The sequence below is a fragment of the Carlito syrichta genome, unplaced genomic scaffold (genome assembly GCF_000164805.1).
Source record: "Carlito syrichta isolate Samal-C Ts95f unplaced genomic scaffold, Tarsius_syrichta-2.0.1 Scaffold109653, whole genome shotgun sequence".
NCBI classification, from domain to species: Eukaryota; Metazoa; Chordata; class Mammalia; order Primates; family Tarsiidae; genus Carlito; species Carlito syrichta.
The window spans coordinates 1-15615 of NW_007053749.1; the positions used below are offsets into that span (position 1 = coordinate 1).

The window sequence follows — 15615 nt, forward strand, 5'->3', positions numbered from 1 at the left end:
GATCCTGTCGCTGGAGGGGGCCATCGCCCAGAGGCTGCGGCAGCTGCAGGGCTGCCCCCAGACACCTGCGCCCGCCCCCTGCCTGTGGCCCCAGCTGGAGCTCCACCCTGGGCTCCTGGATAAGAACTGCCACCTGCTTCGGCTCTCGTTCGAGGAGCAGCAGCCCCGGAAGGACGCTGGGAAAGACCGAGCCGGTAGCCAGGGAGGCGAGGAGACCCAGAGCCAGGAGGAGGATGTGGCCAAGGTCGAGAGACAGAGCGGGGCCCAGCCCCAGGGCAGGGACGGAGCCCAGACCCCGAAAGAGGATAACGCCCCAATGCCCCGAGAAGACGGGGCTCAGACCCGGGACGAGGAGCAAGCCCCAACGCCCCGAGAAGACGTAGGATCCCAGACCCAGAGGGGAGGCAGATCCAACAAGAAGAGGAAGTTCAAAGGCAGATTCAAGTCCATTTCCCGGGAGTCCAGCCCCGCCCCTGGGCCAAACCTGGAAGGCTCTGGCCTCCTCCCCAGGCCCTTCTTTTCCTGCAGCTTCCCCACTCGCATGCCTGGAGATAAGCGGTCCCCCCGGATCACTGGGCTCTGTCCCTTTGGCCTCCGGGAGATCCTGGTGGCCGACGAGCAGAACCGGGCGCTGAAACGCTTCTCCCTCAACGGCGACTACAAGGGCGCGGTGCCGGTCCCCGAGGGCTGCTCCCCTTGCAGCGTGGCTGCTCTGCAGGGCGCCGTGGCCTTCTCGGCTGGCGCCCGGCTCTATCTCATCAGCCCCGACGGCGAGGTGCAGTGGCGCCGGGCCCTGAGCCTCTCCCAGGCCAGCCACGCGGTGGCCGCCCTGCCCAGCGGGGACCGCGTGGCCGTCAGTGTGGCGGGCCACGTGGAGGTGTACAACATGGAGGGCAGCCTGGCCACCCGCTTCATCCCCGGGGGCAAGGCCAGCCGGGGCCAGCGGGCGCTGGTCTTCCTGACCACCAGCCCCCAGGGCAATTTTGTGGGGTCGGACTGGCAGCAGAATAGCGTGGTGGTCTGCGACGGGCTGGGCCAGGTGATGGGGGAGTACCGGGGCCCGGGCCTGCACGGCTGCCAGCCTGGCTCCGTGTCTGTGGATAAGAAAGGCTACATCTTTCTGACCCTTCGCGAGGTCAACAAGGTGGTGATCCTGGACCCGAAGGGGTCCCTTCTTGGAGACTTTCTGACCGCCTACCATGGCCTGGAAAAGCCCCGGGTGACCACCATGGTGGATGGCAGGTACCTGGTTGTCTCCCTCAGTAACGGGACCATCCATGTCTTTCGGGTCCGTTCTCCTGACAGTTGAGGAGGCTAAGACAGGGGGAGAGGGGAGCGGGGAGGGGGGAGGGGAGGGTGGAAACACTGCTGCCCGTGGCTGGGACATCTTCCTGAAGGACAGCAGTGGGCAGTTTTTCAGTGTGAGGTGCCAGGCTGCCAACCCCTCTTCTGGTGTGCAGGAATAGGGACCAAAGGTAGTGGCGGGACTACAGCTCTCAGACACAGAAGGGGAGAGGTGACGGGCCCTGGGAGTTCACCAGCCTCTTGTCTTTTGGGGGTGGCTGCCGCTGCTGTCGCTGCTATATAGTTTAGGTTTCTGAGATTCGTAAACTTGCTCTGATTTGCATGCTTCAAAACCATTCCTTGGCCACACGCCAGTGTCTCATGCCTGCAGTCTCCGTACTTTGGGAGGCCGACGCAGGAGGATTGTTTGAGCCTAGGAGTGTGCGATCAGCCTGGGCAGAATAGCAAGACCTCGTCTCTACAAAATAAGTCAGAAATATTAGCCAGGTTTGGTGGCACAAGCCTGTAGTCCCAGCTACTCTGAAGGCTCAGGCAGAAGGATTGCCTGAGCCCAGGAAGTGAGGCTGTGGTGAGCCGTGATCATGTCACTGTGAGACCCCAATTTAAAAACAAAAACACACTGTTCCGGATGGAGTAGCCAAGGGAGAGTCTCGGGGAGGTGGGCACAAGTCCTCTGAGCCAAGAAGGGCCCAGGGTAGGTCAGACATGCATCCTGGGTCCCCTCAGACTGGCACAGGATCAGACGGGGTCAGGAGAGGCTGGAAGTTCTGAGATGACGATAAGTGATATCTTCTGCCACACAGTCACAGGTCCTGTGATCATGACAGCTCCGGGGATGTACAGAGTGAGCTTTATGTAGGAGCAAGTGCAGACACCAGCTGGGGCCAAGAGCTGTTAGCCTCAAAGGTTGTGAGGCTAGGAACAGGTTACCGGAAAACTATATCCAGCCGAGTTGGCATCTGAAAAACCAGACTCTGAGTATCACAGCACAGGGGACCCCTCCATGCCCCTACCAAGCCTGAGGCAAGACCTATGTTGGATGTAAAACCTCTCTGAGGCAACACTTCTGTTTTGATGTCTCTACATTTCCTGGAGTCTGTTTTTGTTTCCTGTAAGCTTTCCAGCAAAATTCCTTTTAAGAACAGTTGGCCTTGGCTTGGCTGATCTGAGGAGTGAAGGAATTTGTCCTTCTGTAGGCTACTATTGGTGAGGAACACCACGGGGCCCTGTAGGCCAGGTGTGGGACCAGGGGTGCCCAGGAAATCTAAGAAGCTGGCAGTGGAGCTGGGGTGCATGGAGGCGTAAAAATAGGATGGAAGGGTCCAGTCGGAGGTGACTGTGACCACCGGTCCTTTTACAGGTGGTGGCAGCGGGTGGAACTGAGGTGGGGAGTAGGTTTCGAGGACATATGTAGCCAGGGGCTGTGGAGAGTTGACGGAAGGGAAGCCTCGTGTGAGTGTCACAGATGGTGGCATGTTCGTGGGAATCAGAGGGGTTTTGGACAAGTCCAAACGGAACGTGCAGGTGTGGGGGGAGGGAAAAGAGAGTCCTTTTCCGGAAAGGCCATTTCTTGTTTATTGAAACACGGGGAAGCCATCAAAGTCCAGGTTGACAAACTCAGTTAGATAAAAATTAAAACATATGCACAGCCAAGAATAACGAAGCTGATAGAGCCAAGAAGTTGAGAAAACTACGTAGAATTGGCTTGATGAGGAAAAGCTGAATCTCCAATATATGCAGGAAGTGGGATCATTTGGCCAAAGAACCAGATGGGCTGTGTATCCAGGAGAAAACTTCTGTACACAGGCAGGGGCCAGAAACATGAAAAAAAAAAAAGAAAAAAATAGCAAAGTAGAATGACTTGCATTCATCAGAGCTAAAATTCAGGCTATCCCGTGGAGAAGTAGACAATTGTTCCTACAAAATGGTATTTCCTGGATGAAAATTGGGCAATACTTGACAAGAGAGCGGGGGAAATGGACCTAAGAATATGTTATCTCACTTTGGGGAACACATTGTGGCAAGATAATTTAAAAGAAAAAAATATTTGCATAGAGACATTTGTGTCTGCCCTATAGATTCCCATCATTCACTGGAAACTGCTCAGCTGTGGGGGGACAGCTCGGGGAATTGTGGTCTATTAGAGGAATGAGCTAGTGCCTTCATGTATGACCACTACGAAAACTATTGAGAAGAAATAGCTGCGTGATACAGTCATAATCTGGAAAAGGAGAATCTGGAATTATGAGCACACAGTGATAGCAACAAGGGGAAAGTCTGAATAGTTGCTTCGTGGAAATAAGTTCAGAATTTGTAAATAGTCTGACTTGGGAGACTTTTTTTTAGCTATTTTGTGCTATTATTCATACATGCACATTTCTACTGCAGTGATTATTATCCATTACATAACATGTATGCTTGAATATTAACTTCAAGGAAATACACCTCTATAAATGACATTCAAGAATAACTACTGGATTTGAGAATGGCTGTGTCAGAACAAACGATGTCATCCTATGAGAGGAGAAGCAGGAGCTGGGAGGATCCCAGCTGGCTGGAAGGGCCATCAGAGCAGGGGATTGTCTAGCAGAGCAGCAGACCAAGGAATGAACTGCCCTGGGAAGGTTTACAAAGGTCAGGTGGTTCCCTCAGGTAATCGGATGATTGTGGAGAGTCCAGAAGGCAGAAGAAATCTCACTGAGTTCACCAAATAACTCAGACCACCTGGAAACCAAGTGGTGACTCTGTGGAACCAGCTAGAATAGGATGAGTTGCGTGAGGTGGGGACAGTGTCTGTCTTCTTTGCAGCTCTGAACAGTGATAGCTCATGGTAGGTGCTTAAACGTCTGTGAAGTGAATTAATGTCTAGAAAGGGGTGAGACAGTGGTATGGCAACCCTAGCCAAGCCAGCCATCCAAGGCCTTGACTTGTGGGAAATCTACAGTCGGAGGCACTGTCCAGCATGGCCTCCCGTGGCTGGGCTCCACGGCCAAAAGTCATGAGATTGGGTGTCTTGCTTCTGTGTGTGGCGGGGGAGGACTGGGAGACATGGGCCGTAGGGGTCCGGCACCTTTGGGTCGGAACAGCAGCTCTCCAGAGTTGCTTAGCAGCCGTGGGCCTCTAGAAGTCCTGGCTGCTGAGACGGCTCTAGCCACGTGGCCCATCCAAGAGGCAAAGCGGGAGAGGAGACCCTGGGAAACACCCATGGTTGCAAGAAGGGACTCCCACGGGTGATCCAGAGAGGAGGGAGCTAAGTGGCATTGGAAGACGAATTACTGAATTTTCTTCAAGAGGTAGGGGCGAGAAGTCACGGGAGGGGTAAGCCGCCACGGAATGTGGACAAAGTGAGAAGATGGATGGGTAGGGTAGCATCGAGCATACTTTGGAGGTAGACTTGCCAACCCCTTAACTGAGTGACCCAGGAGACCTAGCACATCCCATAGAAAGCATCACTCAGCGCTGAGGGCAAGGGCTCTGGGTTAAACCGCAGAGGCTGAGAAATCAGGAACGGTGGTGAAAGAGACAGCAAAATGCCCCGCCCCCACCCCACCTGGGATTGTGACAGTTAACTTGGTAGGTTGCTCCTTTTGTTGTTTAAGACTGCCCGGGTGGAACACAAACTGGTGAAGAGAGAAGACCATCCAAGTTAGAGAGGAGGAGAGTGGAAAACCTCTTTTGTGTTCTTTGTGCCAAGAAATGGGAAGAGCGGGAGGTAACAGAGGCCTGGGTCGAATGCTGACTCTACCACTAAACAGCTGTGTGATCTTGGTTTACTTCCTTCACCTCTCTGAGCCTCAGTTTGTACATCAGGAAAATGGGGAGAATGGTATCCCCGTTATTAATAATAATCACAGGGTTGCTGTGAGGACTGGATGGGAAGCATAGAAAAGAGTTTTGTCTGCCATAAAGCTCAAATCCAAAGTGTTGGTTAGGAATAAGTTTGACTGACTTGTACTGACCTAATCTTCCATCAGCGTAAGCTTGAATGGGACGTTATGTGCGTGTGGTGAAATCTCAAGAACATCTGGGTAGAGCTGCCACCCTCTACCCACCCTCTCCTCCTTCAGAGGAGATAGTTTTGTTTCATCTTCTAGCAGTTACTTGAAGAAGCCATATCTGAAGACACAGCAGTGACTGCAGGAAGAGAAGGGACCGGTGGCCAGCTTGCCAAGACCCAATGCCATTCCTAAAAGCCAGCTGAGAATCAGACTGTACTGATCAAGGACCCATAACCATAGACATTTAGAAAAAGCTAAAAATGGCAAGAGTGGCCCAGTCTTTTGACTGTTTGGAGAAAATGGAATTTGGGGGGAAAAGCCATCTTTTTTACTGTAGCTTTATTATTACTATATCTACAAAGTAGTAACATTCTCAATCTGCAAGGTAAAATTCCAAGGAACGGAAGTCCAAGAGAGAAGCTAAAAGTCTTCCAAGGAGATTGGTGAGGTTGGTGACCCGACCTGGCAGGGTTTGATCAGTGGGTGCCAAGATCAAGGTGTTTGACGGTCCCTCCTTGGCAACTGAGAACTAGAGTGACCCCGTAGATTAAGTGGGAGATTGGACAGGGGCGCAGACTTCTGTACTGGGGAGAAAGTCTTGGACAAGCCGGGCAGAGAGCTGCCAGAGAGAGTACACAAGAAGGGGTTTTTAGCAGGAGAGAGACCAAGTTCACGTGCAGGCTTGGAAAAATAGGTAACCCTATGGCAGGTAGCAGAACCAGACTACCCAACTGGGTCGTGAATATAGTTTATTAAGCGGATCAGGACAGGAGCAGAAATAGGTCTTCTAGGGACCACAGAGTCCTGTGATTGGAAGGATAGAGAGGCCACAGCAAGGGCAAACAACACCTCAGCTGAGGTGCTGGACAAGGAACCTTGGAGACCACATAGAGGCAGGCCTGTATACAAAGAGATTAGGAAGTAGGTTTGGGGAGATCTAAAAAGGCAACCTGACTCATCTCCAGAGAAAGGTGGAACTGGTTGGCTTAGAGGCCAAGAGAGACTGAGTTGAAGACAAAGAATTGGGGCACGGTACCCAGTCGTGGGGTGCTGGCCCAGAACATTCCCTACGTTGCCACGGGGTAAAGCACATGTGCTATAAATCTTCCATTCCTTTGGTTGTGAATTTTACCTCTTTCCTCTGTTTCTTAATAAAGTTCTTTTGGAAAACCCTAATCTTTTCCCAGATGGGTTTATGGGTATGGGAGTCCTCAACCCACGCCCAGATGGCTAAGGAAGTCACCTCATCAAGGCCACCCAGTGGTAGCTCCCAACATGGTCACACAGATTTCTTAGGGACATTGCAAAAGCAGGAGCCACTGGTACAGTCGCCCTCTGCAAGCCCACCCTCGTCCGGGGCCATTCCCTCCCGCAGGACACATGGGGCCCTCTGGGCAGAGATGTGCATTTTCCAGGCGGACCCTGGGTGGGAGGCAGCAGGGGATCTGGCCCATGCAAGGCGGCATGTGTGCACACACAGGTGTGATATTCAGGAGGTGGGCGAGGGGGCCCAGGCGAGGGTGGCGCGTCCCCCCTTGTCGGACTTTGCCTGTTTTCTGGTTTGAGGGAGTCACATGAGCGCTTCCCAGCATGCTGTGTTTGGGATCCTCCCTGAAGGGTGGGGGGCGTCTGGCCACTGGGAACACCTGCCCCTTGGCCTAACCCACTCCCCTGACCTAGACCGAGACCCTCCCGAAGGAGCCTCTTCCCTCTCCCCTCCGAGTTGTCCTGAGCAGGAGGAAGAAAACCCCTCTGGCCTCCTCATCAAATGCGGATCAGATCGCAGTGACAGAGCTTGTCCTGCCTGCTTCACAGTCAGCGATGCTTGGAGAGGCTGGCTCGTGGTAAATAGATTTAGATGCAGACTAAGGCTCGTCTGGCTCCCAAGCTGCCCTTCCCAGCACTTGACACCCGGCCCTCTGCCTTCCTAAGCAGCTCGGAATCCTGGCCTGGCCACTGGAGCCCATCTGTATCCCTACTTCCTCACTTATAAAATGAGAGACTGAATGAAGTGAGATCTGAGATCCTTCCCTGAGCAAATAGACAAGGCCCCTGTCCCTAGCGGTCTGGAATCTCCACATAGGAAGGGCGTTCGCAGACACCCCTCACCGCCAGGACCCCCAAGAAGGAGAAACATGACAACCGAGGAGGAAATGCTTGAGTGTCTTGGCGGGGAAGCGGGGCCCTCCACTGCCTCGGTGACAGCCTGAACAAGAATTCTGCAATTCACCATCTGATGACTCAGCCGGCTGTGGACCGGCGCCTCTGCCAACCCCGGGGAGCATGACTCAGCAGCTGAGGGGGCTGGTGCTGCTGGAGACGGCTGCGGTCCATGTGAGCAGTGACTGTGGGGGGAACAGCCTGTTCCCAGCTCCTAACCTCAAGGCGAAGCATCTGCCTCTGCGGTCAGGCACCCGCGGGCCTCAGGTTCCTAGCCACGTGGCCAAGCCTTCTCCCTCAGTCCCGATCTCCTCTTTTGCGTCGGCACAGTCCCTGAGGAGCGGGAGCCACCTCTGATGCCCACAGCCGGGTGAGCGGCCATGTCTGCAGCCAGAGGCCATGGACACAGGCTCTCAGTACCTCCGGTCCCTTCCTGGTTCTCCCAACGGAGGCCATGCAGTAGAGGAGGAGAAGGAGGGACAGGACGAGGGCTGGGCACGCTGCTAGACAGATGGTCCTAGCGTCCCTCCTGGCTCGCGGGACTTGAGGAGACAGGTGACTTGGGGCTTGATTCTGTTCAAGAGCCGATTCAGAAAACATCTATTCACGTTCAGAAAGAGTCGTCTCTTTTTCTTCTCCCCCAGCAGAGGGGAGGGATGGTCCATCAACTTACCAGAAAGAAATAACCAAGGTGAGCAGAGGTGGAGCGGTCCCCTGAATCCAGAGAGGGGCGGGGGCACATGCCTGTTCGTTCACTGTCTAACTGAAGACTGTTCACATGCAACTCTTCCCTTACCTACAAAACCCTTGGGACAAGAGCTTCTGGTTCACATGGAGAACTCCTTAATCAGATAGTTTTTAGGTATCTATTGGTCGAAAGAGCAAACGAGCGAATGTATGCTGAAACTCAGTCACTTTCATTCAAATTGCATGTAACCTTAGGGAGGGGTTGGCAGATCTATCAGGGGTGAGAGGTTTATTTCTTCCTTGAAGAGAAGCATAAATAAGAATGAAGTTACTCAAACTCTGTCAAAAACTCACCTCACCCTGGTGAGTTTCTTTTTTTTTCCATAGCATGTTAACCTTCTAACACACTCTATCATATCATTATTTATCTGCTTATTATCTACTGACTGTCTCCCTTTCCCCGGTTTTCACCCCTGGTAGCATGCAAAGGACTGTGTTTTGTTCACTGATCGATCATAAGCCCTTAGAATGGCGTCCGGGCCACAGTGGACGCCGAATGAAGTGAATGAGTGAACAAACTCGTGTAGTTGATTCTGAACGGATGCGTGCATGCACGCGTGCATGGCATCTATAGAGCGTTCACTCCAAGCCAGGCCCCTTTCCACCTGCTGTCCACGCCACATGGGTTCTCTTCCAGTTCTCTCAGCTGTCCCAGGAGAGAGGCATCATTCTCATCCCTGATTTAAAGATGAGGAAGGTGATGCTAGAGGGATTTCACCACACATGCAAGGTCACCAGTGGCTGGGCAAATCGCTGAGCAAAGGCCAAAGCCCACATGGCCCGCCCCGGGCAACTCCTCACCACAACCTGGCACGAGCAGCACAGGAGGCCTTCCAGGGAAGCCGCACTCCACTTCCTCTGTTCCGGTCAATGTTTTTCTCTCTCTCCCTCCCCGCCAACTTCCCACATGGCCCCGCTCCGCCCCTTGGTATATATCTCTACTTCGAGGTGTAGCTTCCCCTCAGCAGAGATTTTCGTCTTCCTGGCAGGAGGACAGTTGACCGTGGCACGGGGCAGAGAGAACAGGCAGAGAAGACCAAAGGAGGGCCTGGCTCTCCTTCCCTCAACCTGCAGAGCTGGTCTTGAGAGGATCCCTGGCTTGGAGCGCTGAGTTTGGGACTGGGCAGGGCCTTCCCTAGAAGCTCAGCTCCAGGCAGCAGGAAACCCACAGGAAAGTGATCTGGGGAGTCCCCCTTCCCTGGGCTTGGTCCTGGGAGCCTGGGGCGGGGGTGGAGGTGTCAGCGATGACATGTTAGGGAGTGAACTACAGGAACAGAACACCCACTCCCCAGTGCCACCCTCAACTCTCCTTCTCCCACCGGGAAGACAATCTCAGCTGAGGGGAAGCTGTGCCCCAAGGCAGAGAGAGATGTTTTGGGGGGTAGAATGAGGTCATATAGGAAGCTGGTGGGGAGGGAGACAGAAAAATATTGACCAGATGAAGCGGGGTGTGGCTTTCTCAGAAGGCCTCGAGTGCACCCTTCGCCAGGATGTGGCGAAGGGTTGGTCCACGCCAGCCACGAAAGCTTTGACTGCCCAGCAGCTTGCCCCTGTGTGATCCCTGGAGACCTGAGAACGTCAGCCACAGGGAGAAGGATGCAGACCTGGGCACACGCATCTGTGTTCAGGGCACATGCTGCCATGTTGACTCCACCCATGGGAGAGCCTGCATCCGGCACTGGAGAAAGCACCGCAGTGCCTCACCTCGGGGCTCGCGCCCATGGCTCCCGCACAAGGGCAGGGCGTCCTTGCCGGTGTTTAGAAGGGAGAAGGCGGTGTATATCTGTGGCCTGTCATAGTGCTCCCAGGGAGGGCACCATGCCAGCTCTCGCCTCATCAAGGGATCAAGACTGGAATTTCCCTGAAGCTCATTTCCGACCATTTACCCTTCCAGCCCTCAGCTGAGCACCACGGCTGCCAAGTCCGTCTCCCACGGGGAAATGCCGGGCGTGTACCAGGAGCACAGCCCTTCACGAGCACCTCCATGCCCGTCCGACTCTCCCTGCTAGGAGCCCCTGTCCTCATACAGAAGGCACATCTTCCCCCTTTAGGGACCTCTCTTCTCTCCAAGAAAGAGAGACTCAAGGTGAGATGGGGTTAAGTGCACACCATTCCCTAACGTGATGACCTCTGCATCAGCTACCTAACCTCTCTGAACCTCTGTTCTTCATCTTTAAAAGGAACGCAGCACCATATACCACAGGCCTCCTGGATTAAATAAGTAACATCAAGAGCATAAATGTGCCTGGCGCAGTGGCTCATGTCTGTAACCCCAGCTACTCAGGAGACCAGGGTGGGAAGAGTTTGAGACCAGCCTGGGCAGCACGGGCATGGTGAGATCCCGTCTCTACCAAAAAAAAAAAAAAATTAGCCAAGCATGGTCAGGCGTGTCTATAGTCCCAGTGACTGGGGAAGGGCAGCTAAGGCAGGGGAATCACTTGAGCCCGGGAGTTCGAGACTGCCATGAGCTATGATTGCACCACTGCCCTCCAGCCTGGATGACAGAGCCAGACCCTGTCTCTAAAAAGAACGTAAATTCAGCCAGTGCCTGGCACACAGGAGATGTTCAGGAAATATCCACATATGCATCCATCTCCTTTTCTTCTTCCCATACCTTCCGGAGACAAAACACCCCGGCTGGGCTGTTTTCCTCCCACTCATGCACCAACCAATCAGACCACCATGCAGCAAGTATCTGTTAGGCCCTGCCGCTATATTTAGTTACATTGCGTGTAACCAACGCAAACAGCAAGTGCAAAAATTTTGGGGAAGGCCAGCTGGGGAGGACGCTGGTCACCCAGACGAGGTAGCTTTACTGGGGTGATTTCATCACAGTCCAGCGCCGGGTTCTCCGCTGATGTGTGCACATCACAGACAAACCAACCGCAGAAGCCAGCTAACGGGAACCGGATGCACATAAAACAACGTGCGGAACCAGAATGCGATTTCACTGATGTACAGACAGAGTCACAGTCCCCAGGGGCTCAGAAAGACACAGCTCTCCTGCGGGACCCCAGAGAACTGCCGAATATGGAATCAGAACAAGGCCGGATGATCCCAGCGACTGCTGCCATCCATCAATGACAGCTAAGATATCCATGCCACATGGGGACACAACTGTCCCACGGCCTGACCAGCGATGTTTTGGGGACAGGGCATCAACTCTGAACAGTCTGGAGACCCAGCACCAAAGGTGGTCTCTCTTCTTGGGAAGCCCCCTTTTTAAGGCCTGCACAGCTCCTACCACGTGCTGGCAATTTCCTTCAGACAGAAGGTGATGCAACTTCTTTGCTAAGTTGCAATCACAGTCGTATCGGCTTCTCTGAGGTTTCACCCAGGTCTCCTTAATTGGATTTGGGATATTCCCAGACAGACAGTCTCCTAGGTAATTTCTACAGAGGGCTGATATCCTCTCCTAAGCCGGGTTTCTTCCTCATTGAATTATCTGAAGGCAACGTTCACTTTGGGTTCCTTCACCGGCAGGCCCAGGCACCGCCCACATGGCGCAGGACTGTGGGGCGCTGGAGGGAGGTGTAGACCAAAACAGTTCCCACCCCTAAATCGCTTACCATCCAGCAGGGCACACAAAACGAACACATGGTGCTGTTGAAGAGCAAGCCGGTGCTGACGGGTGTGTCTGACATGTGGATCTCATTGTTAGAAATTTCCAGAGACGGCTGAGGGTGGCTGAGCAGGAAGGGTGGAACTAAGGAGCCAGGCCTCGACAGCAGGTTTACAAGGGAAAAGCAGAGCAGGTGGAACATTCCAAGGGGGAGCAGGTGGCTTCAAGGACCCCTGGAAGTAGAAGTGGAAGGAGGGGTAAAACAAAAATCAGATGGTGTAATGGCGGCAACTGTGGCGAACGGAAATGCCCCCCGTGGATGGATGCCTCCCCAGTGTCTTTCTGCCCACGCAGCTCTTGCTCATCTTTCCCACACCAGGCACCAGGCTTGCTGGAAACCTCAGGGAGCCCTGGGAGGCCCTGCAATTAACACGGCCCTGGCAGATGCCCATCTTGCGCGCACACACGCTCACTCGTATACACTCACACACACCCACACACTCACACAGACTCTTCACACACAGACATTCGCATTTTCCCATTCATCCAGCGGATGCAACTAACGGTTCACTGGGCAGGAAAGCCCTGTCAGAGAGTGGGTGTGGGGAACTCCCCCAGGCCTAGAGGAACAGCCCTGCCACCTTCCACCTGCGGGGCTGCTGACCGTGCTCCTGATTCAGCCCGGAAAACCAGCCTGGCGCTGGAGCCACAACATGACCTCTCGCCTGCAAGCCCCTCGGGATTCTCAGAAACGACAACAGGGAGTTCCCCAGTCAGGGGCTTTCCATCTGGGCTCAGCCCCCTGCCTCCTGCCTCCGCCCCATGTCCCTGAGGAGCTACCACCAAAGGCAGACAAGAGCAAGTGGAGTTTGGCACATCACTTCCTAAAAGAATGAGGACTGGGGGACACAGTCCCCTGAGCCCAGGACAAGACACTTAATACATCCAAAGCAGAAGGGCTTCTGCTAGTCCTAGACTAAAGCTCATACTGAGACGGGGGGTTCCCAGATCTCCTGGACCCCAAAGCCCCTCTGTGATTCCACTGATGTCCCCTCTGCAGGAGCAAAGCCATGGAACCCTGACGGCGGCCTCTCTTGCTTCCCGAGAGGCCCGATCATTGGACAAAGCTGGCCAGTCCAGGGCTGAAGGGAGGAGGAGGGAGTCTCTGCCGCAGGGCCCTGAGTGTCTGCCGACCCTGGCATGACCGGGTCTGTCTGGGTCTGGGGCCAGCCTCATAGGGCCGTGAGCTGGCAGGCCAGGCTGCACCCTGGAAGTGTGCCCCAGGGGAGCCAGCCGATGGTTCAGGCTGTGAATAACGGAGGCCTCATCACAGCCCAGAGGAGCAGGGGAGGGAGCAGCTGGCACAGGTGCTGACTAAGAGAGCAGGTCTGGGCCAGCGGTGACGAGCAGGGAGCAGGGAGGCTCCTCCAGTTCCCCACGCGGAGCAAGGCCCTTGGCCTGCTCCTTGGGGCCCTCTATTTTCCGGCCCTTCTACCTAATTTCTGCACACAACTCTGCTCCTCCGGGCTGAGACGTCCTCCTTCCCCTGGGTCCTTCCCTGCCTGTCCCAGGCCATACCCGTCCCCTGGCTGGGTTCCTGATCTCCGTGTCACTCAAGAGGGCTTTGGCATGATTATCCTTGGAACCTTATGGGTATAATAAGTGCTTGGAAGCGTCTTATCTTTATAACAGGTGTTTTCTCTCTCCAGAACAAGACCGTGCATCCCTGGGGCCAGGAGCCATATCTTTCTGAGAAAGTATGTGTCCACAACTGATTGCAGATGGCAATCGTGGTAATGACCGTTGCTCTCCAAGGTCCGTCTCCCAGGTCATCTCCCACAGGGACCTTCCTGAGCTTCTTGTGTAGAGCTCTTTCAAGGCACTTGAGGCCCGTACTGACCTCTGGTCCTGAAGGTGAAGAGGCTTCCCTCAAATTCCATGACCAGCGTCTCAACTTCTCTCCCCCTTCTCTGCCCACCTCAGAGTCTAGTCTGAAGTCCACAGATGTGAACTGGTCAAAGGGCAGGGAAGGAAAACTGCTCACGGAGCAAAGGGGTCAAAAGACCAACCTGGCATGGCCTCCTTCCCTGTCACTCCACAGGTTGGACTCCTTGCCGACAGGTAACCCAGTCTCAGGCTCAGGGGAAGAGTGACCCGACGTCAACCTGTCATGTGGCCCCTTCTAGTATGATAAGAGGACATCTGTCTCCAGGGGCCATCCTAGGGCAACAGATGCCTGAAATCCCATGTGCTGGTCAGATGAGAAAGAACACCATCTCAGTCCTAGAGGCAACTGAAGGGCCAGCAAAAGAAAAAAAAACAAAAATACCAGGTCTTGGGATTCTGATTCAAATCATCAGAACCGGGCCTGGATATCAGGAATTTCCTAAAGCTCCTGGGTGAGTCTTATGTGCAGCTAGGGCTGAGAACCACAGGAGCCAGGCCCAGGGGGTCACAATTCAAAAGCAAGTGTGATTTGGTGAGATCCCGGTGGGAACCAGTCCCTCCATGTGGCAGACTTGGGGGAAGAGAGGGCGAAAGACCTTAGATCAGAAGAGTGGAGCCAAGGAAGGAGAGGTGTGGGAACCGTGGGACACACGGCAAGGGGTCTGGGCCTGTCCTGGGTTGGGGGTGGGAGGACAGACGTGCAGGTGACAGGTGCAGGGGCAGTGGAGGCACTGAGAAACAGGATGGAGTCTGGTTAAGAGCCTGGAGCAGGATGCTCACTCATCTGTGTGACAGTTTCCGCATCTGTAGAATGGGGATGATACCAATACTCATTTGGCTTGCATGAAAATGAAATCGAATAATGCGTATGAAACAGGGCCTGGCCATTGGTCCACATATCTCAGACCTGGTTGTTGCTGCAGTTTGGAGAAGGGAACCTCTAAAACTCTACAGAAAAGGCAAGCAGAACGCCAAGCCTGAAAATCAAATGGACGCGCAGATCAGAAGCCACCTAAACAAACTACCAGAGACAACCACAAATCCACACTTGAACGGGCAAAATGTCTGGACTCTTGGCATCAATCCTGGCTCCAGCCTTGCGGGCATGGGAGGCTGGGACGAGGATCCCAGGGGCACCGAAGCTCTCTGGGGGGCTTCTTCTCCAGCCTTGCCACTTGCCTCAGTCCTGCTCCGCCGAAGGCCAGCCTGGTCTGGGCCCTGAAAGAGAAAGACGTTTTCCCCCTTTGGCACCACAGAGGGTGGGCCCTGGGCTGGCCTCCTTCACCCCTAATGGAGCTCTCTGCAAACTCTGGCTCCTGAAAACCCTGCCTTAAAACCTAGAACTGTCTGATTTGGTTTCTGGCAGCTGACTGGCCATTGAGGACTGTGGCTAGCCTGGCTTCAGCTGCAGCTGGGCTTCGTTAGCCAGATGAGCCTTCATCTGCCCTGGACCTCCCCGTTCTGTTCTTGATCCTCCCGATCTTGGCGGTGCAACCTGCTTCTCCCCCTAGGAGCTCATCTGCCTTCGAAGGCCAGAAATGGGTTCAGAGGACCGTTCCTTCCTTCCAGTGGTCCAAAGCGGTGCCCACCCAGGGCTCTGGTCTTCCATTCCAGCATCCATACCTAGAAGGCGACGGAGGTGGGTCTTCCCCCAGCCTGGGATTGTTTACCCTGCTTGGGGCAGGAAGGCTCTGTCCCTTCCCTTGCCCCTTGGGGATGACTCTGTCCCCTGTGCATTGTTTTCTTTCCGGTGGAATTTCTGCTCTTGAGGACTCAGTGTTCTACTTCTCAGATCCTGGTTTCCTCCTGTCCAGACAGGGCTGGCCACTGGCCAGGAGCTTGGCCATTCGTGGAGAAGATGGAGGCTGAGGACAGCAAAGGGTTGAAGTGGGGTGA

The 15615-nt window shown here is 54.4% G+C and overlaps 1 protein-coding gene across 1 annotated transcript; it reads left to right on the top strand.

Annotated features, from left to right (window-relative positions):
• Positions 1–4: 4 nt before the first annotated feature.
• On the top strand, positions 5–1350 carry TRIM56 (tripartite motif containing 56; the record flags this gene model as incomplete). Its single annotated transcript, XM_008068651.1, has 1 exon — positions 5–1350. A coding segment is annotated over one exon (1305 nt), but the record flags the coding sequence as incomplete, so codon positions are not given.
• Positions 1351–15615: the final 14265 nt, after the last annotated feature.